This window comes from Geotrypetes seraphini, chromosome 8 (genome assembly GCF_902459505.1).
Source record: "Geotrypetes seraphini chromosome 8, aGeoSer1.1, whole genome shotgun sequence".
NCBI classification, from domain to species: Eukaryota; Metazoa; Chordata; class Amphibia; order Gymnophiona; family Dermophiidae; genus Geotrypetes; species Geotrypetes seraphini.
The window spans coordinates 187,562,565-187,589,398 of NC_047091.1; the positions used below are offsets into that span (position 1 = coordinate 187,562,565).

A 26,834-nucleotide genomic window follows, 5' to 3' on the forward strand; every position below is an offset into this window, starting at 1 on the left:
AGTAACAGGACGTACAAGCACAGCCAGAACGACTGGAGGCCAAGGAGGCCTATTTACCAAAGGCGCAGACTCGTCAGTACCTCAGGTAAAGAGTACCTAGGGAGGGGACTGACGAGGATACGAGAGGTATCGGTTAAGATACTCCTCGGGGTTAAAACAAAGAGGGATAGTTTACTCTCTCTGGTGAGACCGCACTTGGGTTTCCTTTTTTGTGTTTGTCTTTTTACACAGGTCGGAGGATGGACCCACAGCAATTCCTAGCGGTGCTGGCGCAAGAAAGACGTCAACATTCAGAGGACATACAGAACCTGATAAAAGCGAATCAGGAGATGTGGCATTCTGGACAGCAAGCCGCGAGGCGGCAACATGATGAAATTCTATTGGCCATGGGCGAGCAGGCCAATGTCTGGGCGCAGACATTACACCCTATGGTGACCAACCCAGGCGCAGCGAATCCGCCGGGTCCTCCGGCGCAGCCCATGGTAGGACAAATTCCATTACACACATTGAATTTGTGCAAAATTTCTCCTGGGGACGCGCCTGATGAATTTTTAAACGCCTTCGAGCGTATTGCAACAGCAGCCGGATGGCCCCCTGATCAGTGGGCCGTGCGTCTGTTGCCTTGCCTGGCCGGGGAAACTCTATCTGCCTTTCAGACTCTCAGTCCTGAGCAAGCTAGTAATTATGCCACAGTAAGAACACACATCTTAGATTACCTAGGATATACCTGTGAGCACTACCGACAGAAGTTTAGAGCCACGCAGTTACTAACGAAAGAAAGACCCAAAGCGTTGGTACAGAGGCTGTCAAAACTGGCAGAAAGGTGGCTACAGCCTCACCTGTCGGATCCTAGAGCCCTCTTTGCGGAGGTGGTGAGAGAGCAGGTCCTCGAAGCAGTCCCCAAAGATTTGAGGGGATGGATCCGCAGGCAAGGCTGTCAGACTTTACCAGAGGTAGTGGAGGCAGCCGAAGCCTTCATAGATGCTCAGAACTCTTTTGAGGAAGGAAAAGCTGATAGGCCCAGTAGAGGGGAAACATGGAGAGAACAGCCTCCATGGTCCAAGTCACTGGATTCCCAGAATTCCTCCCAGAGGAAACCACAACCCAGTACTCCTAGGAAGACAGGGCAGGATACGAGCCTCCGGTGCTTCAAGTGTGGGAAGCAGGGGCATACCCAGCGATATTGTCGGGAGAAAAGAGACCTCGTAGTGTGCAGGGCCTCTGGGTTAAACCAGACCGGACCTTACCAGGTGCCCATCTTGATAGCTGGGAAAAGGGTTCAAGCTCTAGTGGATACTGGTGCCGAACAATCTGTGATTTCACGCAGACTGTGGAAACAGATTGGTAAGGCAGGCCATCCTAGGGAAGGGCCCGAATCCGTCTTCCTTGCCTGTATACATGGGGACTCCCGGGAATACCCTCTCCACCAAATGCTCATAGAGACGAAGAGGGGAAGTTGGGACATGAAGGTAGCGGTGGTGGACTTTTCACCATATCCAGTAGTACTAGGGAAGGACTGGGCAGGCCTAGCCCAACAGGTCGCCCAAGCTGGAGAGGCGGTGCGTGAACCCCTGCACAAGCAGAAATGGGTGATGGGGGCTAGAGTGGTACGAAACCAGTCCCAAGGTTACTCATGGGGGAGGAGAGAGAGTACCCGGGGGCCAAGTACGAATTGGAAACCGGTGATAAGATGGGCTCCCTTATCTGATAAGGCCCATATTCCTACAAGGGCTTATGACGGTGCCGCAGGGTACGATTTGTACGCCGCCCAAGAACAGGTAGTCCCAGCGCAAAACCGGGCACTGATTAATACAGACATACAGGTGTCCTCGCCACCGGGCTCTTACTTGAGGATAGCGCCGAGGTCAGGGTTAGCTCTACGGCACGCTATTGATGTGGCCGCAGGGGTGGTTGACCCGGACTATAGGGGTAACTTAGCCGTGTTGCTAGTTAACCAGAGCAATACTGACTATAAGATCTGCCCCGGAGACCGAATCGCACAAATGATTTGTGAGCGCATTTGGCACCCGAAATTGACAAAATATAAAGAACTTCCCGATACTCAAAGGGGAGGAAAAGGGTTCGGATCCTCAGATAAAGGGCAAGCAGGGGAGTCCCAGCCACCGGGGAAAGGGAAACAAACTGAACAGGACCAAACTCTCCGGGAAGAGATAAAATCCTTACGAGAGGAACTGGAGAAACTAAAGGCAGGTCAGAATCAGGCAAGCCCACAGATAATTACACCCGAAACAGCTAGCAACCAGGCCAGTTCAACAGGAGCGGAGGTAGAGAAGTTACAAAAAGACCTCGCTCAAATGTATGGGCAAGTGCAGCAAGTAAGGAAACAGCTACAGGAGGAACAAACTCGCGGCCAAGATATGTTGGTGAGGCTTAAAAAAACGGAAGAGCTTAAAGACCGTCTAGCGGGAAAAGACACAGAGGCTCAGTTGCTGGCCAAACAAAATGAGGCAGGTCTCGAACGGTGGGAACGCCACTTCGGAAAGATGGCGGAGTCACTGGACGAAGCAAGTGAGGATATGGACAAGCTACAGCAACAGGTTAATGCCCTTCGGGAAAAAGAGTTAGGGGAAGTCAGACAGGCAGTGTCCGCCCTGGCTCAGAGAATGGACGTGTTGGAGGAGTCGGGTGGGGAGACTAGCCCAGGGGTACAGGCAGGGTATGAAACTCCAGTACTGCAGTGGCCCGACGATTTCATGGATCCTGACCCATTACCTACTAATCAGGGGAAGAAGTTTAATAAAACCCGTAGGCGGTATTGATGTACTAGCTAAGCTTAACGCCAATGTGGACGTTCTGTCTAGAATGTACGAGACACCCCAGCAGAAGCCTCAGACTAGGCAGCCTTTAAGTGAGGGGGTATGTGACATTTCCGCTCCCCGAGACGGTCATGTCAGAGTGAAACCCCGGTCTCAGTCTCTTACTCGAGACCAGACTCTCACTGAGAAGTATCAGGAAGAGGATCCTGAAAGCCTAGCTGCCTATCCTGAGCCTTCTAGCCTAGAGCAGTGCCCTGAGGATAGGTTAACTGCCCGGCCCAGAAAAGCTTCCAGTCACACTAAGGGATTTAATCAAGCTCCCAGTGATATTCTGCCCTGTAGCCTGAGGGGGAGCCCAAGAACACACAAGCTAGGCACACGATCACCCAGTGTAGGGCGTGGCCCTAAGCCTGTTAAGCAGCTCTCCAGAGCATTAAAGGAGGCTGCCCAAGAGAGTCTGGGGGGGAGAGTTCTCCGGGCCAGGAGAAGGCCAGACCTCACTCCAGAGCCAATGGAGTGTGAGGCTCCAATGCCTCAGGAACCAGCAGAGCAGCTGGAGACACCAGAAAGCATGGACCTGGATGAAGGGTGTATGCTGGAGACCGATATGGAAGAAGCCATGGATGTGGGCTTGGCAACTTTCCACTAAACACTACAGGTACAAGGCTGTACACGAATAATAGTGGAGAGGAGTTTTGGGAAGAACTGTTTTGATTGTTTGTGCTGTAAAAACAAGCTTAGAGCAGTGCTGCACCAGCTTGATTGGATTGCTACATTGCAGCTGTGCAGGAGCTCAAGAGAAGCCCAAGGACTGTGAGCTAATCAGGGCTGGAAATTTAGGAGCCTGCAGTAAGGCTTCAGTTTTTGTCTTTTGTTTTTGGCTTAAAGTTTACTTTATATGCAAGACTGTAAATACCTGGTGAAGAACTTTGGACTGTGTTGGTTAGTAAGCCCAGGACCCCAGCTCAAGGCTGGATAAGTGCTTAAGAGACTAATTGTTCAGTGTTTTCCAGAGCCTGGGTGATCAGGCAGAGCAAGCACTAAAACCTGGACTGGAAGTATAACTGATAGCAAGCTTGCTGTGCTTTCACTGGACTGGGGTGAAAGTTAAAAGGCTTTTTGTTTTCTGTTTTCTTTCTTTTTGCCTTGTTTGGGGAGAAAGGAAACTTGGACTATGATAATGGATGATATGATTTATGTGACAAGTGATTAATTAAACTTTGCACAGTATTTTGTTCAACTTGACTCACGGTGCTTTATTTTTAGCAAAGCCCAAAATAGTGAGACACCAGTGAGGTCTCCCCCTTTGGGAGCCACGTCAGGAGTGTGCTACCCTCTACCGGAGGTCTTCTGAACTGTACCAAGACCCCGGCAGGTGACAATATATATATGTATATAAAGTATAATAAAGGGTTATTGTCTATGCATTTATATTGTCTGTGTGCTTTTCTGAGTGTCACTAATCATCCCATTTGACAGAAATAAATGGCAGAACACACCCTCAAAAGAAAACTCCTGTGCTCGTTCTCCAGCCGAGGAGGTCCCCGGTTGTGGTGTTCGCGAGCTATGCTCGATGAAGACGTCCATTGGGCCAGTCTGCAGCATAGTTTCGTCCGAGAACACCCGGATCTTTGATTTCCTCTTTACCATCAGGTAAATAAGCAAAAACTCTGAGATCTACCACGACGGCATCTCTCCGAGGACCGAGGACCACCATCTTGGTCAAGCTCCGCCCATTAAGGCTATTCTTATGTATGAAAGAGACAGTGTATGCAAATCAATCTCATGTATATTCATTATGGATATCCTAAGACCTGACTGGCAAGGGGGTAGGCGAGGACCAACTTGAGAAACTCTGTTCTACCATACCACTCTTTAACTTTTTGGCAGAGGCTAGAACTGCCATGCCAGTAACTCCTATTAAACTAAACTAAATCTTAAGTTTATATACCGCATCCTCTCCACAATTGTAGAACTCGGCACGGGTTACAAGAGCTTAATATAAGAAGGAATAGCATAATGGGGTTGGAGATTGAGTACAGGGGGTAAGAGAGGATTACATTTTTGTGAAAAGCCTAGTTTTCAGGTGCTTATGAAATAGTTGGAAGGAGCCCAAGTTCCGTAGCGGGGCAGTGAGATTATTCCAAAGCCCTGTGATTCTGAAGAAGAGAGATTTACCCAATATTCCCGCATAGAGGATACCTTTTAGCGAGGGGAAGGATAGTTTGAGTTTTTAGGTGGGCCTTTGGTGTCAGGACTCGAGGAGTTCCAAGATAGTGGGATTAGGGGAGGGAGGATGCCGTGTAGGATCTTATAAGCTAGGCAGGCGCATTTGAAATGAACCTTGGACCAGTTCTGGATTTCCGATTTAAAAAAAATGATGTGGTAGCTGTACTGGTCCATTTTAAATGTAATGTACAGAAATAAAACACAATCCTATATAATAAAAGGCTAACTCGCGCATGCGCAGTCCTATTTTCGTGTTCCGTGCGCTGTAGGTCTGTGGCCGAAGGAGTGCGCATGCGCGCGAATACGTCACCACCCGATCGCCTCCACAAGCCGGACCGCAGCCAGACGACGTTATCCGTTTCTCCTGTCGCCGCCGCCGATCTCCGTTTCTCCTTTGCCGCCCACCCCCTTCTCTTCCCGCGGGTCCGAATGGCGATTCAAGCAGCGTGTACATCAGTCTCCACACGCTGCTTCGGGCCCTTCTACTGCCCTGATTTGCTCTGCCGCGTCTCTGATGATGTCATCAGGGACGTGCCAGAGTAAATCAGGGCAGAAGGGCCCGAAGCAGCGTGTGGAGACTGATGTACACGCTGCTGGAATCACCACCTTTGTAGTCCGGCCCGCGGGAAGGGGAAGGGACAGGGGCGGGTAGAGGAAACGCTAATGCTGCTGCACAGGGAACTGGTGGGGGGGGGGGGGGAGGGAAATGGAGGGGAAGGGAATGCTGCTTTGGACGGACAGACAGACAGAGAGAGGAAGGGAAACACAAAGAAAATAAGAAAGACACAGGGGCAGGTGCACAGGGAACTGGTGTGGGGGGAGGGGGATGGAATGCTGCTTTGGACAGACAGACAGAGGGAGGAAGGGAGACAGAAAGGAAAGAAGAAAGACACAGGGTCAGGGAGATACACAGAAAGACAGACAGGCAAAGGGGGCCAGGGACAGAGACAGACAGAAAGGACAGCGGGAGCCGCGTCAGGAGGGGTGCGGGATGCGGCAGTGGGAACTTTTCCAATGGGTGCAACTGGGCAGCTGTCGGGAACCTCTGATCAGGGGCAGAGCAAGGTAAGAGTATCATAGGGATAAGAAGGAGGAGGGAGGATAAAAAAGGAAGGGATGCCTACTGCTGGACAGGGGGAGAAGGAAAGAGATGCTGATGGACAGGGGAGGTGAAGAAAAAATAACGGAGGACTAATGTTGGACAGGGGGAGAAGGAAAGAGGTGCTGCTGGACAGGGGGGAGGTAAAACAAAGGGAGAAGGGCTGCTGCTGCATAAGGAGAGCAGTGAAGGGGTGGTGGTGGACACAGTGGAGGTAAAAGGAAGGGAAAATGGACAGGGGGAGCAGGCAAGGGGTGGTGATGGACAGCCAAGGAAAAAGAAAGGCAGAAAAAGAAAGCGGCTAAGGAGAGAGAGAGAAAAAAAGACAGACACACACACATATGTTCTAGCACCCGTTAATCTAACGGGCTTAAAGACTAGTAAAGGAAATAATACCTTTTTTAAAATTGGACTAATAATCACATCAGTTGGACAACACTTCAGCAAACCAGAACACTGCATCAATGACTTTTTATGGTGAACATACTAAAAGGAAATTTTAAGACAATTCAAGAACTAAGGGCTAGATTCACTAAGCCCACCAATCGTATATCGACCCAATTCACTAACCTCTGTGCCAATCATCCTCCAATCCAATCCGATCTGTGCATGCAAATGAAGGGGAACGGCATGCAAAGTAGGAAGGACACGATTCACACAATTTCAGGAACACCGACTAGGCTGGCCGATCCAAAAACAAGCGACTGCTGAGGACTAGTCGCTTGTGCAAAAACCCTGCTCTTTGCCCCGATTCTCCTGTTCTTGCCGCCCTGCTCTCTGCGCCGACTCTAACCCCGTTTTAAACCCGCAGATTAAACCACGGGCTCGCAAAAGTTTCCAGCTCTTTATTAAAAAAATAAAATAAAAGTTTCCAGCTCTTCCTTCGCGGTGAGCATGCGCAGACCATCTACAGGCAAAGAAGATGGTCTGCGCATGCATCAGGATCGCTCTCCAGCGATCTGTGCGATTGGTGGGAGGTGTGTCTCCAATCGCCTCCATTTGCATGAGGACGCGTTGAGAATTCGTCGGCCTGCCACAGATCGCACATGATCGGGCAGGTGAGTGAATCTAGCCCTAAGAGCTTTGAAATCAAAATGATACAATATTTTGACACTCACCAGACAGGGCTTAAAGACTTTGGGTTTTTATTGCACTACAAACCACAAAATTATACTTCTTTGTCCTCTTCTTATCACCCATCCCACCTCCTGGAATGCTTTTATGTTTTGTTTTATTTGTTTATTTAATTTTTTTTCTATCGTGTTCTCCACAATGAAGTCAGAACGGGTTACAGGTTACGGGTTACATAGAATACAGTCAAGACAGATTACAGTTGGATTTACAAACCAATATGTTCATCTTAACTTGATCAATATAGAGGATCTAGTTCCAATATACAGTAGTACCTCGGTTTACGAGTGCACCGGATTGCGAGTGTTTTGCAAGACGAGCAAAACATTTGCAAAATCGATGCCTCGGAAACTGAGCTTGGCTCGATTTACAAGCACCCCCCCTGCGATCTGGCACCCTTCCCCCCGGTGCGATCCGGCACTTCCCTCGACACGATTGGGCACCCGCCTGATGCGATCTGGCACTCCCCCACCACTTCATACCGTCATCTGGGCACTGGCACCGGCATGTCCTGTGCTTGGTGCCATTGCTTGAAGATCGGCCTCCTCTTCTGCTGGGCCTTGAGCATCTGCGCAAGCTCAAGGCCTGCGAGTAACGTGAACTTGCAGGCCTTGAGCATGCGCAGATGCTCAAGGCCCAGCAGAAGAGGAGGCCGATCTTCGGGCACCGGCGCCAAGCACAGGACATGCTAGTGCCCAGATGACGGTATGAAGCGGCCGGGGGGGGGGGGGGTGCCCAATTGCAGCGGGAGGGTGTCCAATTGTGGCGGGGGGTGGTGGTGCCGGATTGCGGTGGGTGAGTGCCCAATTGCAGCGGGGGGGGAGGGTGTGCTGGATTGCAGCGGGGGGTGCCCAATCGCGGCGGGGGGGAGGGTGCCGGATTACAGGGGGGGCCTTCGGGGGGAGTAATGCCGGTTCTCGTGGGGGGGGGGGGAATGTATCAAAGCGAGTTTCCATTATTTCCTATGGGGAAACTCGCTTTGATAAATGAGCATTTTGGATTATGAGCATGCTTCTGGAACGGATTATGCTCATAATCCAAGGTACCACTGTACATTTCTTCATTGTTATTTATAAAGTTATATACATTTCTTTCTTCATTGCTACTCATATAGCAATAGGCAAGGGATTAGGTGAAGAGGTAAGTTTTTATTGCTTTCCTAAAGTTCAGGAATCCTTTGATCTGCAGGGGTAGTTGATTTTACTTACACGAGTATGTACTGATATTTGTCAACATTTGCTTATTTCTGATCAGAAGAAGAAGGGTTGCCTTTGAAAGCTAATAAAAATTAATGCCTGTACTACCTTATTCTTTTGTTTTATTTCTATATATTACCTGATAAAAAAAAACTTTTTTGTTGTACACGATCCTTTAATCAAAATCCTTGCGACCAGGCATATTTCAGTTCTTGGAACTTTTCGGATTTTGGAACGGTAATGTTAAGTCAGAAAAAGACAGACCATAAGACAATAACATTGTCACCAAACTTTTTTATTCAAAATTAGGGAAATATTTAAGCACTTCAAACACAAACATATCCCAAACTATGGGACTGGAGCAATACCTTCAAACATCAATGAAGTGCCAAATTTTGGGTTTTGGAATTCTGGATAAAGGATCTTGTACCTTTATTAGCGGAACTACAGCACTGATTTTAGAGGCTCAATGAGATGTATAACGACCACACTACTTTTGGGATGCCCCAAAGAGTCTCCCTCCTAGAACTGGGTAACCTGGCAGCTCTAACACTTTCTTTCCCTGTGCTGTACTGTGGCTCTCCAGTACTTAGGGGGTCAATGTTTACATTTCAAGGTTTCAAAGTTTTATTAAAATTTGATTTAATCGCTGAAATAATTTCTAAGTGAGGTTACAATATAAAAAAAAAATGCCATTAACAATACCATTAATACTTACAAAAAGAAAACAAAGAAACATCAACTAATAATTGGCATATAGTACTCCCCCGATATTTGTGGGGATTCCATTCCAGGAACCCCTGCGAATCTTGAAAAACCGCAAATACGGCTTTCAGCGGGGGAGACAGGAGAGGGCAGCCGGAGTGCCGGCGAGTGAAGGAAATCACTCGCGGTATGCTTCAACTGCCTCTTCCTGCACTAAAGTTGGGCCTCACCAATCAGGAGCTGCTTTGACATGCACTATGGTATAGTATACCGCGAGTGATTTCTTTCACTTGCCGGTGCTCCGGCTGCCCTCTCCTGCCCGGTCATTCTCGGTCGGAAAATACCGTGAATGACTGGGACCGCGAATCGCCAACCGTGAATGACCAGGGGAGCACTGTATTAAAAAGGGATAAATGAGATTGACAGATGGGAGACAAAAGGAAATAGAGTTAGAAATAGAATTAGGATAGGAACGAAAGACAAATAAGGAAAACCCCCCCAAAAGGAAAGGGCTGGTTGCTCCCCTCCCCACCAGCATCAGCACATCAGAAGCACCCTGGGGTTTTGAGATTCTAGCTCATTTTTCAGTGCCTCGCCAATATGCTACTGGTTCCCTTCCCTATTTTAAGTATTATAAGTATAAGAGAATGAATACGGAATGTTTAAGGTTTAGTAATACTTTTAATAGGGCGTGGAGCCCAATGACTGCATTTGTTGCATCGTAATAATTGTCATGTATCTCTCTTTTTATTAGATTTCTTTACACATCCAGGGGTGGGGGATGGGAAATGTATTTTGATTATTAAAATTACTTGATTATAATATTGTAATAACATGTCTTCTTGTATTAATAATTGGGAGGAGGGGGAGAAAATGATTGTTTTATGTATTAATTGTGTATTTAATAGTGCGTTTTATGCAGTGTTTATGTTCAATTAATTGTATTGTAAACTGTCAAAGTTTGAAAATCAATAAAGATTTAAAAAAAAACAAAAAACAAAAACCCCAACTCAGAATTATGTTATGACACGTTTTAAATGAGGCACTAAAAATAAATAGCAGGGCGAAGGATCTCTGAAGGGCCTTTGGGGAAGGCGTTCGGGTGGGGGCGGGGCTTCTGCACCTGGCCAATCACAACTGGGTGGAGAAGGCCAGGAAGGAATTCAGCTTCCGCCTACCGTAAACCACCCAATGAGAACCCGCCTCACCGGAGCACGGTGCATCCTGGGAGCTGTAGTCCAGCTGCAGCAAGGGCCCAACCCGCTCTTTTTCACCGCCCGCCACACAGGCGCGAGCGGGGTGACACGTTCGAAGCGACGGCGATGGCCGGGGAAGGCCCCCTCGAGGAGTTCCGCAGGCAGTGGCGGGCAGAGCTGAGCGCGTCGGCCGCTGGGTCGTCAGGGCAACGGCGCGGGCGCGCGAAAAGAAAGCGGCGCGAGGCCGAGCTGGCGGGCGACGGGTCCCCGCGGGACCCCCGCGGCTATTTCGAGCTGGCCGAAGGCCTGCTGCAGGGTCGCGGCCTGTCGTGGGAGAGAGGCCGCGGGAGCCCGGCGACGGCCAAGGCTGCGGCCCCGAGTTTGGTGGAGCAACTCATCAGCGACTTGGTACGCCTTTGCCTCCTTTTATGGGATTGAAAGCGCTGGACAGCATCAGGCACTACAAATCCCACACTGCTTTGCGTTTCTAGCCGGACCTGGGGATTTTCTCCATGAATATGCATGAGATCACACAAAAAAGCTGGACAGTCGACTCCACCTAAGTCAGGGATCTCAAAGTCCCTCCTTGAGGGCCGCAATCCAGTCAGGTTTTCAGAATTTCCCCAATGAATATGCATGAGATCTATTTGCATGCGCTGCTTTCAATGCATATTCATTGGGGAAATCTTGAAAACCCGAGTGGATTGCTGCCCTCAAGGAGGGACTTTGAGACCCCTGACCTAAGTGCACCTCGGTTATTCGCACCCTTTTTTACATTAAAGTCCATGGACGCAAACTCCGGATATTTGCAATTCGGATAAGCGCACGGTCCGCTTACGTTCACTTGGGTTCAGACTGCGAATGGCTAGGCTTCACACAGCACCTTAAGCGCTGGGACGGCTGGGAAAGTCACTTCTCCGCTTCCTCTCAAGCTGTACGTTAGTCTCCAGCAACCCAGGCGCCATTGAGCTGGCTTAACTACAGCCCCTCCTCCCCACCACCTGGAACTTTTTGGGGTATGGCGGTATATAAGAATACAAATTATTATTATTAAGTGTACATCCCATTTAAGCCAGGGATCTCAAAGTCCCTCCTTGAGAGCCGCAATCCAGTCGGGTTTTCAGAATTTCCCCAATGAATATGCATTGAAAGCAGTGTATGCACATAGATCTCATGCATATTCATTAGGGAAATCCTGAAAACCCGACTGGTTTGCGGCCCTCAAGGAGGGACTTTGAGACCCCTGATTTAAGCGCACATGGTGACCCGGTCCGAGGGGTGTGCATTTAAGCGGAGTCGACTGCATAAGAAATATTTTCATTTATTTAACCAATCTTTATACATAATCATTACACCATGCTCTATAAATAATTCAGTCGACACCAGATGCTGCACAGTGTAATATGTTTTATTTTGTCATGTCTTATTGTAAATTATGTTATCTCTGTCCTGTCTCAACCATATTGTGAATGTACCTTGTAACCCATTCTGGGCTCCTGTGGGAGGACAGGCTAAATAATTGAGCCCATAAATAAACAAATATCCATTTAACATTATTATTTATAAATACTTATATAGAGAGCTACGGCCTCTTTTACAAAGCCGCACAACAAAAGCCCCAAAGCCCTTTAAATCTCTATGGGCTTTGGGGCTGTTAGCGCACCTTTGTAAAACAGGTGGCTAGAGTCCCCATCCTAATTATAATGACTAAAATAAATGTCCTGCACTGTTCTCCCCAGAAATATTTTCCAGCCGGGTGGCATGAAAACGTAGCCGGGTGGGGCAGGACGGGGAAATTTGGTGGTGGGGAAAATTAAATGTGTACTATTTCTATTAGTTAATTATTATTTTCCAGTGCTCAATATCACTTCCTTTTTAAGATTTCACACTTGTGCCAGAATATTTTTACTAAATTTAAGAAGTATCCAATTCTAGAAGTGAATAATTAGATATTTGCCCTCTTTCAAATGGTATAGAAGTTTAAAAAAGGGAAATGCGTTAATGAAGTCATTAGGTCATTTATTTCTGCATGAATTTAAATAACTGAAAAAAGAGATAAATATAACTCATCCAGTCATACAAGAAATGGCTCTACAACACCTCTAACCATGTTTTGATCACTAGGTTCCTTCCTGAGGCCTCACTGAGGATATGAAATAGATGCGATCCCCACTTCCAGACCTCTTCCACATAATTTATGGAAGTGTTACTGAGCCTTGAAGGAGACATGTGTGATTGCAGTACAGCAAAATAAAAAAGTAGAAGATAAAGATCAAAGTGAGAGCTAGGGCAAAACAGTTTAGGTAAAGATGCAGGTAATAATTAGCAATGTATTAAAAATATTTTATTTTTATTTGCTTATAATGTCATTTGAAAGCTGGTTGATGTTAACACAACTTTAATTCTTTGTAGTGTGTGTGTGGGGAGGAACAACATCTACATTAACAGTAAAGTTAGAATAGGGTTATTAAATCCAGTGGCGTACTTAGTATATATGACAGCCAGTGCTGATCATTTTTTAACAACCCCCTCCTCTATATAAAAAAGATATTTTTAGTAATAATCCATGAGTTACACAACAATGGTGCACCTAGGAAAAGGCAGCATCTTAAACACTGCAGTGAGCACTAGAACACCAACACACGCATTGTAAAACTAAACAAGCCAGATCCTGCACAGTCAATTGATCCTGTACAGTCGATGCTAACAGAAAGCCATGTCCTTTTCATACACACAGAACAGAGATACACCCTCGCCTAATATGGAATAATCACAAACTAAAAATAGAAATATGTAGACAAAAGTTAAACTGAACCGCCAAGAAACCAGACTCTGCATACAGTGCAACACCACAACAACAGTAATACATGTCCTCTAATACTGTGCAAAATATAAAGGCAGTAGATGTAAATTTGAAAAAACTGCTTCATAACAATCATCACTTTACAAATTAATTAATAGAAATAAAACAAATAATGAGAAATAAGAAAATACCATTTTATTGGACTAATCCATTTTTCAATTAGCTTTCAGACCAGTGGTCCATCTTGCCTAGCAGTTCGCTCACGCGGTGGCCCTTAGGTCAAAGACCAGTGCTCTAAATGAGTCCAGCCTCGCCCGCTTACGTTCCAGTTTAGCAGGAACTTGTCCATCTTTGTCTTGAATCTCTTGAGGGCGTTTTCCCCTATAACAGACTCCGGAAGAGGGTTCCAGTTGTCTAGTGCACCTTAGTAAAAGGAGCCCTAAGTAATGTAATTAATGTAATGTAATTTATTTCTTATATACCGCTAAACTCCGTTAGGATTCTAAGCGGTTTACAGAAAAATAGACAATAGGGTGCATTAAAATTATAAGTAAAATAGGTACTTAGAAATTCCCTTACTGTCCCGAAGGCTCACAATCTAACTAAAGTACCTGGAAAAATGACAATTAGTAGAGTAATGAAGAAATAAAATAGAGAATAGATGAGAAAAATAAGAAAATAAGACTACAATGATCTAAAGGACTTTGAAAGGTTGAAAAAAGAAGGGAGATAAGAATAGATGCAGAGGGAGAACCGTTGAAGTAATAGAATTCTGGGGAAATTTGAATGATAAAATAAAATAAAATAAGTGGTAAAACAATAAGTGAGATTAAAAAATATATCATAAACTAAAAAGAATTGAAAATAAAATCAAAACAGTCAAAACTGAAGTCCAGCTTGAATGGGCCCCTGAGCCAACCGTTGGTCCGATGGCCGGACTGCAGCCCTCCTCTGTCGGCTCTCCCCTGCTGGAATGGGGGAGGAGCGAAGACAGTGTCGGGTGTCCCGCTGGAACGGGCCCCCAAGCCGACCGTTGGTCCGATGACCGGACTGCAGCTCTCCTCCATTGGCTCTCCTCTGCTGGAATGGGGGAGGAGCGAAGACAGTGTCGGGTGTCCCGCTGGAACGGGCCCCCAAGCCGACCGTTGGTCCGATGACCGGACTGCAGCCCTCCTCCGTCGGCTCTCCCCTGCTGGAATGGGGGAGCAGCGAAGACAGTGTCGGGTGTCCCGCTGGAACGGGCCCCCAAGCCGACCGTTGGTCCGATGACCGGACTGCAGCCCTCCTCCATTGGCTCTCCTCTGCTGGAATGGGGGAGGAGCGAAGACTGTGTCGGGTGCCCCGCTGGAACGGGCCCCCAGCCGACCGTTGGACCGATGGCCGGACTGCAGCCCTCCTCTGTCGGCTCTCCCCTGCTGGAATGGGGGAGGAGTGAAGACAATGTCGGGTGCCCCGCTGGAACGGGCCTCCGAGCTGACCGTTGGTCCGATGGCCGGACTGCAGCCCTCCTCCGTCGGCTCTCCCCTGCTGGAATGGGAGAGGAGCGAAGACAGTGTCGGGTGCCCTGCTGGAACGGGCCCCCGAGCCGACCGTTGGTCCGATGGCCGGACTGCAGCCCTCCTCCGTCGGCTCTCCCCTGCTGGAATGGTGTTAGATGGTGTTGCAGGGTTTGGTTTTGGTCTTTTGCTTTTCCCATCTGTAGCAAATACAGTATCCAATGTAAGTTGTTTTCTTGAAGCCATCTGAAATCACTTTAGTTAAACTGAAGGGATTAAATAGTTATAAAATCTTTAGTGAGAATGTCCAGGGAGAGGAGCTCTGCACTCAAACTGCCATCCTCCTCGCCTCCAAGTTCCAAGTTAAGTATGCATAGGGGTGCCAGTGTTGGCAACTTAGGAAGGAGCGGCCAACTGTTGAACTGAATGCAGGAGTGTCTGGCACTTTTGGGGAGATCTTCAGCTGCTAGAGCTTGAGGATCCCCACTAGCTCAGGTACTTAGAATTTATTTTGAGAAGTTTGAGTCTTGGGACAGGGGTGGTGAGTACATATTTTTGGGCCCATCCAAAATCCACATTCTGACTCTGCTATTGTTAATAACAGCTCTACCTACAAAAAGGCAGCAGCACCCTAGAATACCAGTATACTTCCTCCTTCAAAAAAAGAACAAGTCAGATTGCTACAGATCCTTACACTGAAAGTAAAACTAATAGAATGCCTCACAGAAGCCACCTGCAAGGAGAGTACCATACCTTGGTCACATGCACAAAAAATAGACCCTCAAGAGATATTAATCAAGGGACCACATATCAATAATGGAGATATAACGGCAAAAAATGAACTGGAATTTTCAAAATGTCAAGACTTGCTTGAGGAACAGAAACTGAAAATTTAAAATATCAAAGATATGCATTTGCCAAAACTGACACATTCCAATTAAATTCAGAATAAATATTGATTGTTCCATTTGCTTTGGTCCCAGTGTCTTCTGTTTTTCTCTTGTCCAGATCTTCTATCCATTTTCACATTTTATCTTTCTCCATCTTCCCTCTGTGTTCCTTATACATCTCCCCTCTGTCCCTTTCTGTTCTCTATAAATCAACAACGGATGGGAATGGAGATCTGTATATATATATCTCATAACCATCAAAAACTGCTGCCCTTTGTTAGTTCAAGACTAATGTAAATACTGGAGAGAAAATAATCTCAGAATCCCAGCAAACAATCCAATCAGGATAAATTTAAGTCTGCTGTAGATCGGGTTCCAGTTTCTATCATCGATCAAAAAACTCTCCAGCTCTTTCAAGCTATATTTTTGTCTTTTAAACTTTTTATGTAGATTATTTTTAAATTGTGTAATTTTTGAAACTGGTACACAATTCTTAAGTCATAAACTTAAAGACTTATCTTAAGCAACGCCAATGAATGGCCTCTGCTGCTCGGTGGAGTAATTTACTGTTCTCTGCTTCCCCAACGGGACCCGTTTCGCCCCTCCAACGGGGGGGGCTTTATCAAGGGTCTTCGCAGGAACTATCTATAAAATAATCCAATAAAATATCTTAAAGACAAGCAATAATGTCTACAAAAAATCATATCTTAAACACAGTTTCCATCTTATTAATCATTAATCTCTCACCACTAGTTTAAAGCTAAGCGCGGTGTCTCCTAGGCAACTCCTGCACTGACAGCAAAATCCACACCGCATGCGCTGGCATCTTTTTAATCATTCTGCTCTCAGAGAGCGTGCACGCTGGTGTTATGTAGTTGGCTCAACCACAAACAGTAAGTGAGAGATTCATGATTTATCCGTTTTCTCCATACTGTACCTTTCTTCCTTTTTATTGAAAGTGGTTTCTGCCTTCCTTGTCAAACAGGAAGTTTGTCTGCTTTTCCTACCGCAGGCTCGGAGCGAAAGGATTGGATCTTGCGCAAATTGGCTGTCAGGGGAGTCTTGCTCCACTGTTTGGAGAGGACTAATGTTTTCCGGCTGTATGATCACCTATTTATCCTGGCTGCTGCACCTCGCTGTGGCTAAGGCTTTGATTGCTCGGTGGATTTGAATGGCCATTTCCGTGACTTCCATCACCCACGGCAAGCAGTTGCCGATTTCGCTTAATGCCCACTTGACTGGAAGTGAGGCTGCATCGTGGGCAGAGTCGTGCAATTCATCCTGATGAACTTTGCAGGGCAGCTACTTGGTCCTCTCTTCATAATTTACCCGTTTTTTACCAAGGGGATGTGGTCGCTTTTTGGGACCTCGGTGTTGAGGGCAGGTTCTGTCCCTCCCTAGATGTTACCTTTGCTTTGTTACGTCACCTAGCATATGGAATCCAGAAGGGACGTAACAGAATGGAAGATTAGGTTTATACTTTCTATAATTTCTTTTCTGTTAGTTCCTGTAGGATTCCATACAACCCACCCTCCCTCTTTGTATACACTAAGTTGTTTGGAATAGCCTTCTTCTTTCTGCCTTGATGATTATCCTTACAGGCTTGAACGCTTTCCAGCCAGATGACAGATCCTGTGGGGAGTTTCTGTGAGTATGCATTACCGAAGGCCTTTCTGGGGTGCTCGTTTCCCACAGCAGGTTAGTTCTACATTGTTCCTCAATATTTCTGAGTTGCCTTTGTGCCAGTTTATCGCTTATTAATATATTGCAGAGCAATCCAGTTCAAGAATTACTTATGTTGCTGGGGATCCTCCCCCGAATCCCCTTGTCATTGATTTGTCCAGGTATGTTGCTTGGCTTTGGGACTTAGCTGGATATGTTTGCTAGCTCTCAGGCTAAGGGGGTGGAGCTTGTGGTCAGAAAAGTTTGTGGATTTCTGCAACTCCTGGATTGCGGGTTGGGATTGAACACCTAGCATATGGAATCTTTCAGAGACTAACAGATTATTGAAGTTATAAACCTAATCTTCCATTCTCATACAATAGGTGTATCATTCTGGTCAGTAGGGTATTCTCCCTATGCTCGCTAGCTGTGTAGAAGAAATGTGTTCCAGGTTTTCAACTTCTCCTCCTTCTCCAGAGGACTCTGCTGCCCCCTTCAGTTTTTCCTTTTACATGTGAGCCGGAAGGTGTCTTTCTGTTCTGCTCTATACATTATTATTTTCAGACTTTTTCTTGGTTTGTTTTTTTTTGCAGCTGTCGGTGCATCAAAGATCCCCAGTGCAGGAGAAAGCTCTCCTGCGTGGAGAATAAGCAGACTTGGGTCTGCAGCCATCAGGTTAATCTCTTGGGGACCTGTTTGGCCAGCCTGCTGAAACTTTGTGGAGTTTGGAGTCCTTCCCTCCCAGGTTCAGTTCATCTCTGCCTTCCTTCCAGCTGTCCCCTCCCTCCCTTACAGGTCCAGTTTCTCTCTGCTCCCCCCTTCTACCACCCCATTATAGGTCCAGTACTTTCCTTTCCTCTGCTGGTGCAGCACATCGCAGCTTCCTTTTCCTTCTCTTCCTAACTCCTGCTGGTGCTGCAGTGCACTTTGCTTTTGGCGCTTCACATAGGCCTTCTTTGGGGCCTGCTCTGTGCTGTGGCCCACCTAGCCCCAGAGCAGGCCTGTGTGAATCCCTTGAAAGTCCTGACCACACACCTCTGTTATTTTATCATCTTTTGCTGATTCTTCATTGAAGAAGCTTGTCAAAAATATTATGTTTTATTTCTATTTATTCCCTTTCTTTAGAATACTGTGGCTAATTCTGGATGCTATAGATATCTTCAAAAATATAGTGATAGATGGTCTAAATCACCTAGCATGACATCATCCACATGGTTGTCTGTCTAGTGGGAAAGGCCATGTGACATATTCTGATGCCCAGCACAGAAACGTAGGATCCGAGGAAACACTAAAGGCAGGTCTTGTCAGACAAATCTGATCAGTTTCCTTGACTGGGTGACTAGAAAATTGGATAGAGGATGTGCGCTAGATGTGGCACATTTAGATTTTATAGGCATATGAGTGCTCTAAGGATGGGCCCCAGAGTGACAAACTGGGTCAGGAACTGGTTGAGTGGAAGGCAACAGAGGGTACATAAGAACATAAGCATAAGAACATAAGCAATGCCTCCTCTGGGTCAGACCTATCGTGCCCAGCAGTCCGCTCACACGGCGGCCCAACAGGTCCAGGACCTGTGCAGTAATCCTCTATCTATACCCCTCTATCCCCTTTTCCAGCAGGAAATTGTCCAATCCTTTCTTGAACCCCAGTACTGTACTCTGCCCTATTACGCCCTCTGGAAGTGCATTTCAGGTGTCCATCACACGTTGGGTAAAGAAGAACTTCCTAGCATTTGTATTGAATCTGTCCCCTTTCAACTTTTCCGAATGCCCTCTTGTTCTTTTATTTTTCGAAAGTTTGAAGAATCTGTCCCTCTCTACTCTCTCTATGCCCTTCATGATCTTGTAAGTCTCTATCATATCCCCTCTAAGTCTCCTCTTCTCCAGGGAAAAGAGTCCCAGTTTCTCCAATCTCTCAGCGTATGAAAGGTTTTCCATACCTTTTATCAGACGTGTCACTGTCCTCTGAACCCTCTCGAGTATCGCAATATCCTTAAGGTGCAGCGACCAATATTGGACGCAGTACTCCAGATGCGGATGCACCATCGCCCGATACAATGGCAGGATAACTTCTTTCGTTCTGGTAATAATACCCTTCTTGATTATACCTAGCATTCTATTTGCTCTCTTAGCGGCTGCTGCGCACTGTGCCGTTGGCTTCATTGGGTAGTGGTCAATGGAGATTGCTCTGAGGAAAGGGATGCTCCCAATGGTGTGCCTCAAGGTTCAGTTTTTAAAAACATTTTTGTAAATGATATTGCTGAAGGGCTTACTGGTAAGATTTGACTCTTTGTGGATGATAAAATCTGCAATAGAATAGATACCCCTGATGGTGTGGAAAACATGAGGAAGGACCTAGTGAAGCTTGAGGAATAGTCTCAAATTTGGCAGCCAAGATTTAATGCTAAGAAATGCAAGGTCATGCATTTGGGCTGCAAAAAAATACAAGGGAACGGTACAAGTTAGGGGGAGAAGAACTTTTGTGCACAAAGGAAGTGTGGGACTTGGGTGTGATGATCTTAAGGTGGCCAAACAGGTTGAAAAGGTGTTCTCTCAGGGTTTCAGCAGCTGACATGAGTCCCAGTCAGGTCAGTGAACCCACTGTTTCCAAAGTCACACTGCAGACTTCAGCGCATACTAAAACTAAACTAAACTAAACCTTAAGTTTATATACCGCATTATCTCCACGGATGTGGAGCTCGGCACGGTTTACAAGAACTTAAAATATAGGAAGAGAAGGAAAAAAAAAGGTTTACATGAACTTATATATAGAAGAGAAAAGTAAGGGGGGGGATAGAATTACATTTTAGTGAAAATACATGTTTTCAGTTGCTTACGGAATAATTGGAGGGAGCCCAGGTACCGCAGTGGAGTAGTAAGGTCGTTCCAAAGACCTGTGATTCTGAAGAGAAGGGATTTTCCCAGTTTGCCTGCATAGCGAATACTGTGTAGAGAGGGGAAGGATAGTTTATACCTTTGGGAAGGTCTGGTAGAGTCAGGACTCGAGGAGTTATAAGATAGTGGGATTAAGGGAGGAAGGATGCCGTGAATGATCTTAAAAGCCAGGCAGGAGCATTTGAAATGGTTTCTGGAAATCACTGGGAGCCAGTGAAGTTTGGCTAGGAGTGGGGAGACATGGTCAGACTTGTGTTTTGCAAAGATCAACTTGGCTGCAGTATTCTGGATTAGCTGGAGTCTTTGAAGACTTTTTTTTTGATAGGCTTAAGTAGATGGCATTGCAGTAGTCTAGTTTGGAGAGGATGATGGATTGGACAAGGACGGCGAAATGTTGTTGGCGAAAATAGGATCTTACTTTCCTCAGCATGTGGAGGCTGAAAAAGCATGATTTAGCCAAGGAGTTGAGGTGGTCATTGAGGGAGAGAGTAGAATCGATAATGATGCCAAGGACCTTGCTTGAGAACTCAAGCTGCAGTGCAGCGCCTGAGGGTTGTGCAAAGATGGTGGGCAGGTGTTCTAATTTTGGGCCGAGCCAGAGTAATTTTGTTTTTGATTCATTCAATTTCATCTGTACTGAAAAGGACCAGGAATGGAGTCTCATCATGCAAGCTGTAATGTTCTCGTGGAGGTTGGTGAGGGTCTGGTCTGTCTCATACCCTGAAGAAAGCCACAGGATAAGGGTTGAAATGTCAGTATCTACCTGACAAAGAAGCAGCGAGACCTGGAAACTTGCAATAAGCAGGTTGAAAAGGTGATAGCAAAAGCTAGAAGTATTCTTGGGTATATAATAAGAGGAATGGCCAGTAGGAGAAAGGAGGTATTGATGCCCCTGTATAAAACTCTAGTAAGACCTCATTTAGAATATTGTATACAGTTCTGGAAACTGCACTTTCAAAAAGATTTAAACAGGATGGAGTTGGTCTAGAGCAGTGGTTCCCAACCCTGTCCTGGAGGAACACCAGGCCAATTGGGTTTTCAGGCTAGCCCTAATGAATATGCATGAAGCAAATTTGCATGCCTATCACTTCCATCATATGCAAATCTCTCTCATGCATATTCATTAGGGCCAGCCTGAAAACCCGATTGGCCTGGTGTTCCTCCAGGACAGGGTTGGGAATCACTGGTCTAGAGTAAGGTTACTAAAATGGTCGAGGTTGGTGGTCTATGTCATAAGGCGTTCGGAGACAGACTTTAAAAAAAATCTCAATGTGTATACTTTGGAGGAAGTTTAAATACCTACATGGCATAAATGCGTATGAGATGAGTCTCTTTCAATTGAAAGGAATCTCCAGAGTGAGAGGGCATGGGATTAAGTTAAGAGGTGACAGGCTCAGGAATAATCTAAGGAAATACTTTTTTACAGAAAGGATGGTAGATGTGTGGAATCGTCTCCGTTTGAGGTAGTGGAGGCAGACTGTCTGAATTTAAGAAAGCGTGAGACCAGCATGTGGGATCTCTTAGGTTGAAGAAGAGATAGTAAATGCTTTGGATGAGCAGGTTAGATGGGCCATTTGGCCTTTATATGATATCATGTTTCTGTGTTATTTTAGAACTGGGTTTTGAAGGAAAGCTTGGACCTAGGGAAAGGCTTAGCATTTAAAAAAAAAAAAAAAAATCTAGTTTTGAAGTTTGGGTTCTTAATTGAGCCCCTTTGGACATACAGTTTTCCAAATTCTGTGCTTTCATATTTTCTTTTGGAAAAAGACTTTTATATGTCACCCATGGGGGCCACTATGGTTTCTTCAGTGGCAAATCTTTTTATGCAGAAATTTGAAGAACTCTGAATCAAAAAATTGCCCATTCTCTGATTATATGCTGACCTGGTGGGTGAAAGCACAGTGCCAGACAGTATGACACAGGACCTACTCTTACTGGAACATTGGTCCACGACTTGGCAACTAAGTTTCAATGCCAAAAAGTGTAAGGTCATGCACCTTGGCAGCAGAAATCCATGCATATCTTACACCCTAAATGGTGAGACCTTAGCAAGGACTACAGCAGAATGAGACTTGGAGGTAATCATTAGTGAAGACATGAAGACGGCCAATCAAGTGGAGAAAGCTTCATCCAAGGCTAGACAAATGATGGGTTGTGTCCGTAGAAGTTTTGTCAGCCAGAAGCTGGAAGTCATAATGCCATTGTACAGATCCATGTGAGACCTCATCTGGAATATTGTGTACAGGAAGATAAAAATCCAGAGCCTGCAAAAGCTCCTTACACTATTCTCTCCGGTGCCAGTCCAGCCTCAGTATACTACGGCTCTGACAACCAGTACCGGTGCTGTTATAACAGAGCGCTCTACTGCGAGTCAATGCTCCACTTCCCAGCACCGCTCTTCTCCACGTCAATCTTCATCGATCAGACGCTCAGACTGAGTCTTAATGGTCCTGCAAAAGAAGGCGTTCTAAGTCCTCGATACTGGAACAACACTGATCAGGCAAGGTGTCTAGTAAACCGACTTGGTCACTGACTCTGGAACCGCGTCAATCAGGCAAGGTGTCCAGCAAGCAGAAGCACTCATAAACACGCCGGACCAGCACCAATCCAGAACCAAATCTCTGCTTCATGATTCCAAGTTGGTGGGTGATTCGGACCCAGCTCCATCTCTTTCGTCCACGGAAGCTGAACATCCTGAAGCAGATGACTCTCCTCACTGGCCCCCAATTCGTGACACTTCTCCTTCTGAAAAACTTTCTTTTTCAAAATTTATCAGGATGATGGGGAAAGATTTGAATATTCTACTGGAGGCTGACTCCAAATACAGCAAAGAGTTTCTCAAAACTCTGGATTATGACCAGCCTCCCAAATAATTTTTGAAGCTTCCTTTTCATGGCATCTTGCGGGAGACCTTCTATAAGAATTTAGAGTCACTCTTTCAGTACAGATTGCTCCTAGGAAGTTGGAGTCTCTATATAAAGTGATACCTCTCCTAGGTTTCAATAAACCTCAACTTCCCCATCAGTCTCTGGTGGTCAAACTGACCTTGAAGAAGTCTTCTTCCACAAATGTTTATACCTCTGTCCCTACAGGATGAGAAAGTTGGATTATGGACAAGTTTGGCAGGAGACGTTATCCAAATTCTATGTTGGCTAACAGGTCCATTAACTATAATTTCTATTTCTGCTATCTGAAGCATCTCATTAAGAAATTACCTGCTCATCAAAAGTACCTACCTACCTGTTTTCAGTAGATGCTCTCCCATGATTTCCAGCTGAGGAAGTTTGATACGCTCAGCTTATGATACCTTCGAGCTTACTTCCAGGGCTTCATCCATGTCAGTAGCCTTGAGGAGGTTGGCTTGGTTACGGGTTTCAGATATGGACATCATCAGGATTGTCTTGCCAACATTCCTTGCTTGGGTGATGAGCTTTTTGGAGACTCAACTGACACTGCCACCCAAAAGCTTTCAGCCCATGAGACCAGATGGGACACTCTAGTTAAACCTAAAAAGAAACCAGTCCCATCAAAATCTTTCAAGCCAACCTCTTCTTATCAGAGGAGATTTTCAGCAAAAGCTTCTGCTCCACCATGTCCTCAACAACGAAAGCAGAAGCAGAGGCAACAATGTCCTGATAAATCTCAGCCAGCTGCTCCAGCCAAGTCCAGCACAGAAAGGAAGTGGAACTCAGGTTGATCTACTATGCTCTCAAAGCTTTTCAACATCTTCTCGAGAATCAAGTCCTCTTGTTTTGCATGAACAATCAAGTAGCGATGTACTATATAAACAAGCAGGGAGGCACAGGTTCTCTCATTTGTCAGCAGGCTCAAAAGATTTGGCTCTGGGCAACCGCTCAATACAGCTACCCAAGAGCAGTCTACATTCAAGGGGAACAGAATTGCTTAGCGGACAAGCTCAGCACATAAGCCTTGGTAGTATGTCCCAGCATGGCAAATGCACCGCAGCCCATAGGAATTGAATTGGCTGCATCTCATTTGCCATGCGGGACTTGCTACAGCTGCTTTGCAAAAGGGGCCCTAAGGGGGAAATTTTATAAGAGGTGCATAAATAAATAGGCTCCTAAAGTTAAGTGCAAACTTAATTATTAAATTGGCTTTAATTATGAACTTTAATAAACTCATAATTGAAAAAGATAAAAATCAATTAGGTGATATATGCATGATTCTATAAAAGGTAGGTGCCTATTGCATAAGACATAGCAGTGCCTAACTTCAAAGTAGGCATGTTTAGGGGCAGAGAAGGACTTAGGCACTCAAGATGCCATTCTGAAGAGGCAAGCCTGCCAGCCAGAGGAAGTAAGCATCCCTCCTGCCAGGGATTGTTTTGCAGTTTGCGGCAGGAGGGAGTGGGCATCCCTCCAGCCGTGGACAGTGTGTACATGTGTGTGTGTGTGTGTGTGTGTGTGGTGAAAGGGGGGGGTGTTCAGGGGTAGCAGTGGAAGGGAGTCGGCATCTCTTCTGCTAGCTGAGTTGCGGTGAGGTTTGGGGGTTTCCTGCCATGGCCGTTCAGCTGATTGGGGCAGGGAGATTTCCTTGCTGCGATCAGTTTATTGCGGCCCTAGGGTGACACCTAGGGCCACTTAAGCTCACCTTCCGGGCAAAAATGATACCCACGCCCAGTTGGACAAGTTCCTGCTCAACAGGAAAGCACGCAGGTGAGTCTGGGCTCATTTAGAGCACTGGTCTTTGACCTAGGGGCCGCCGCGTGAGCGGACTGCTGGGCACGATGGACCACTGGTCTGATCCAGCAGCAGCAATTCTTATGTTCTTCTTATGCAATTCTTCAACCTCACGAATGGATGCTCAACTTGACAGTTCACTGCAGGCAATGTACAAGATGCAGGCAGGATTTATGGTACCAAATTAAAATGCAGTAATATAAAAACCTTTTTACCAACCAAGGGACCCGACACGGTCCATGTTTCGGACAGTACACCTTCGTCAGGGGTCCTTGGTAAATAAGGTATAAGATATACCGCAAAGAATAAGGGTAACAACAAATGCCTGTGTGTTCAATTCGCTAAGGGTCACTGCCAGAAGTGAAGCGCCTCAAAAAAATTACTGCATTTTAATTTGGTACAATAAATCCTGCCTGCATCTAGTACATTGCCTGCAGTTTTCTGTTGGTTTTTCCGTTTTGGTGATTTTTTACTGCAGCTTCAGTTGGATTTTTCTGTTGTTGCAACTTGACAGTTCTCCATCCAGTATTTGCTCAGTGGGGCAATCCTCAAGTGGACTTATTTGCGTCTCCTCTCAATAACAAGTTGCCCCAGTTCTGCTCCAGACTTTACTCACCTCACCGTCTGGAGGCGGATGCTTTTCTGCTGGACTGGACACGCAAGTTCCTCTATGCGTTTCCTTCTACTTCTCTCATTCTAAAGACTCTGTTCAGTGTCCAGCAGGAGTCCGCCACTATGATCCTCATAGCTCCTCGGTGGCTCAGGCAGCTTTGGTTCTCCCTTCTACTTCAACTCAGTTCCAGGGAGCCCAGTCCTCTGCCGATATTTCCTTCTCTTCTTATGCAGAGTCAAGGTGCATTACTACATCCCAACCTCCAGTCTCTACACCTGACAGCTTGGTATCTCTCGGGCTGAACACTGCTGATCTCCATGTTTCTCATCCAGTGAGACTCATTCTGGAAGCCTCCAGGAAACCAGCCACTCAACAATGTTACCAACAGAAGTGGCCCTGATTTTCCTTCTGGTGTCTTCAACATCGCTATGATCCATAATCCATTTCAGTTTCACTGGTACTGGATTATCTTCTCCATTTATCTGATTCTAGTCTTAGATCTATACCTCGGTGTTATCTACACCTCAGCACTATCATATCTTTTCACTATCCAATAGAGGGTAAACCTTCTTACTGCTCATCCTTTGGTTTCCAGATTCATGAAAGGACTTTTCAATGTGAAACCACCTCTCAAGCCTCCTCCAGTAGTCTGGGACCTTAATGTTGTTCTTTCCAGACTGATGAAGCCTCCTTTTGAACCAATGGCTACGGCTCATCTCAAGTATCTTACCTGGGAAGTAGTCTTTCTCATCTCTCTCACTTCTGCAAGGCAAGTCAGTGAGCTTCAAGCATTAGTAGCACTTTTCACACTGTTCTATCATGACAAAGTGGTTTTTCGCACACATCCAAAGTTTCTGCCAAAAGTTGTCTCCAAATTTCATCTCAATCAAGCGATTGTGCTTCCAGTGTTTTTTTCCCAAGCTTCACTCTCACTCAGGAGAAGCGGCTCTTCATACTCTGGATTGCAAGAGTGCTTTGACCCACTATCTCGACAGAACAAAGTCACACAGATCTTCTCCTCAACTTTTCATCTCCTTTGATCCTAATAAGTTGGGGCATCCAGTTTCCAAAAGAATGATTTCCAATTGGTTGGCATCTTGCATTTTGTTCTGTTACGCTCAGGCTGGACTACAACTGGAAAGTTGTGTCATAGCCCATAAAGTTAGAGCTATGGCAGCGTCTGAAGCTTTCCTTAGGTCCACCCCTATTGAGGGAATCTGCAAAGCTGTCACCTGGTCCTCGGTTCACACTTTCACCTCACATTACTGTCTGGAGTCTTTCTCTAGATGGGATGGGCACTTCGGCCAGTCTGTATTACAAAATTTGTTTTCCTAAAGGCCAACACTCCCACCATCCCATTCTGGTTAGCTTGGAGGTAACCCATGTGTGAGAATGTGCTGCCTGCTTGTCCTGGGATAAAGCACAGTTACTTACCGTAACAGG

General features: G+C 46.0%; 2 protein-coding genes across 2 annotated transcripts in view; both read left to right on the top strand.

Annotated features, from left to right (window-relative positions):
* Positions 1–1,228: 1,228 nt before the first annotated feature.
* On the top strand, positions 1,229–3,095 carry LOC117365388. The gene has a single exon (XM_033955783.1). The coding sequence runs from the start codon at positions 1,431–1,433 to the stop codon at positions 2,778–2,780; it is 1,350 nt and encodes a 449-aa protein (XP_033811674.1). The 5' UTR covers positions 1,229–1,430; the 3' UTR covers positions 2,781–3,095.
* Positions 3,096–10,376: 7,281 nt separating this feature from the next.
* LOC117365387 (F-box/WD repeat-containing protein 8-like) overlaps positions 10,377–26,834 on the top strand; it is a 227,196-nt gene continuing 210,738 nt past the window's right edge. Inside the window, exon 1 of the mRNA XM_033955782.1 lies at positions 10,377–10,741. Within this exon, the coding sequence (XP_033811673.1) occupies positions 10,460–10,741 (282 nt within the window). The 5' untranslated portion in view covers positions 10,377–10,459. The remainder of the gene's footprint in view (positions 10,742–26,834) is intronic.

Coding starts and splice junctions, on each gene's coding strand:
- LOC117365388 (XM_033955783.1), top strand. CDS start 1,431: ATGCTCATAGAGACGAAGAGGGGAAGTTGGGACATGAAGGTAGCGGTG.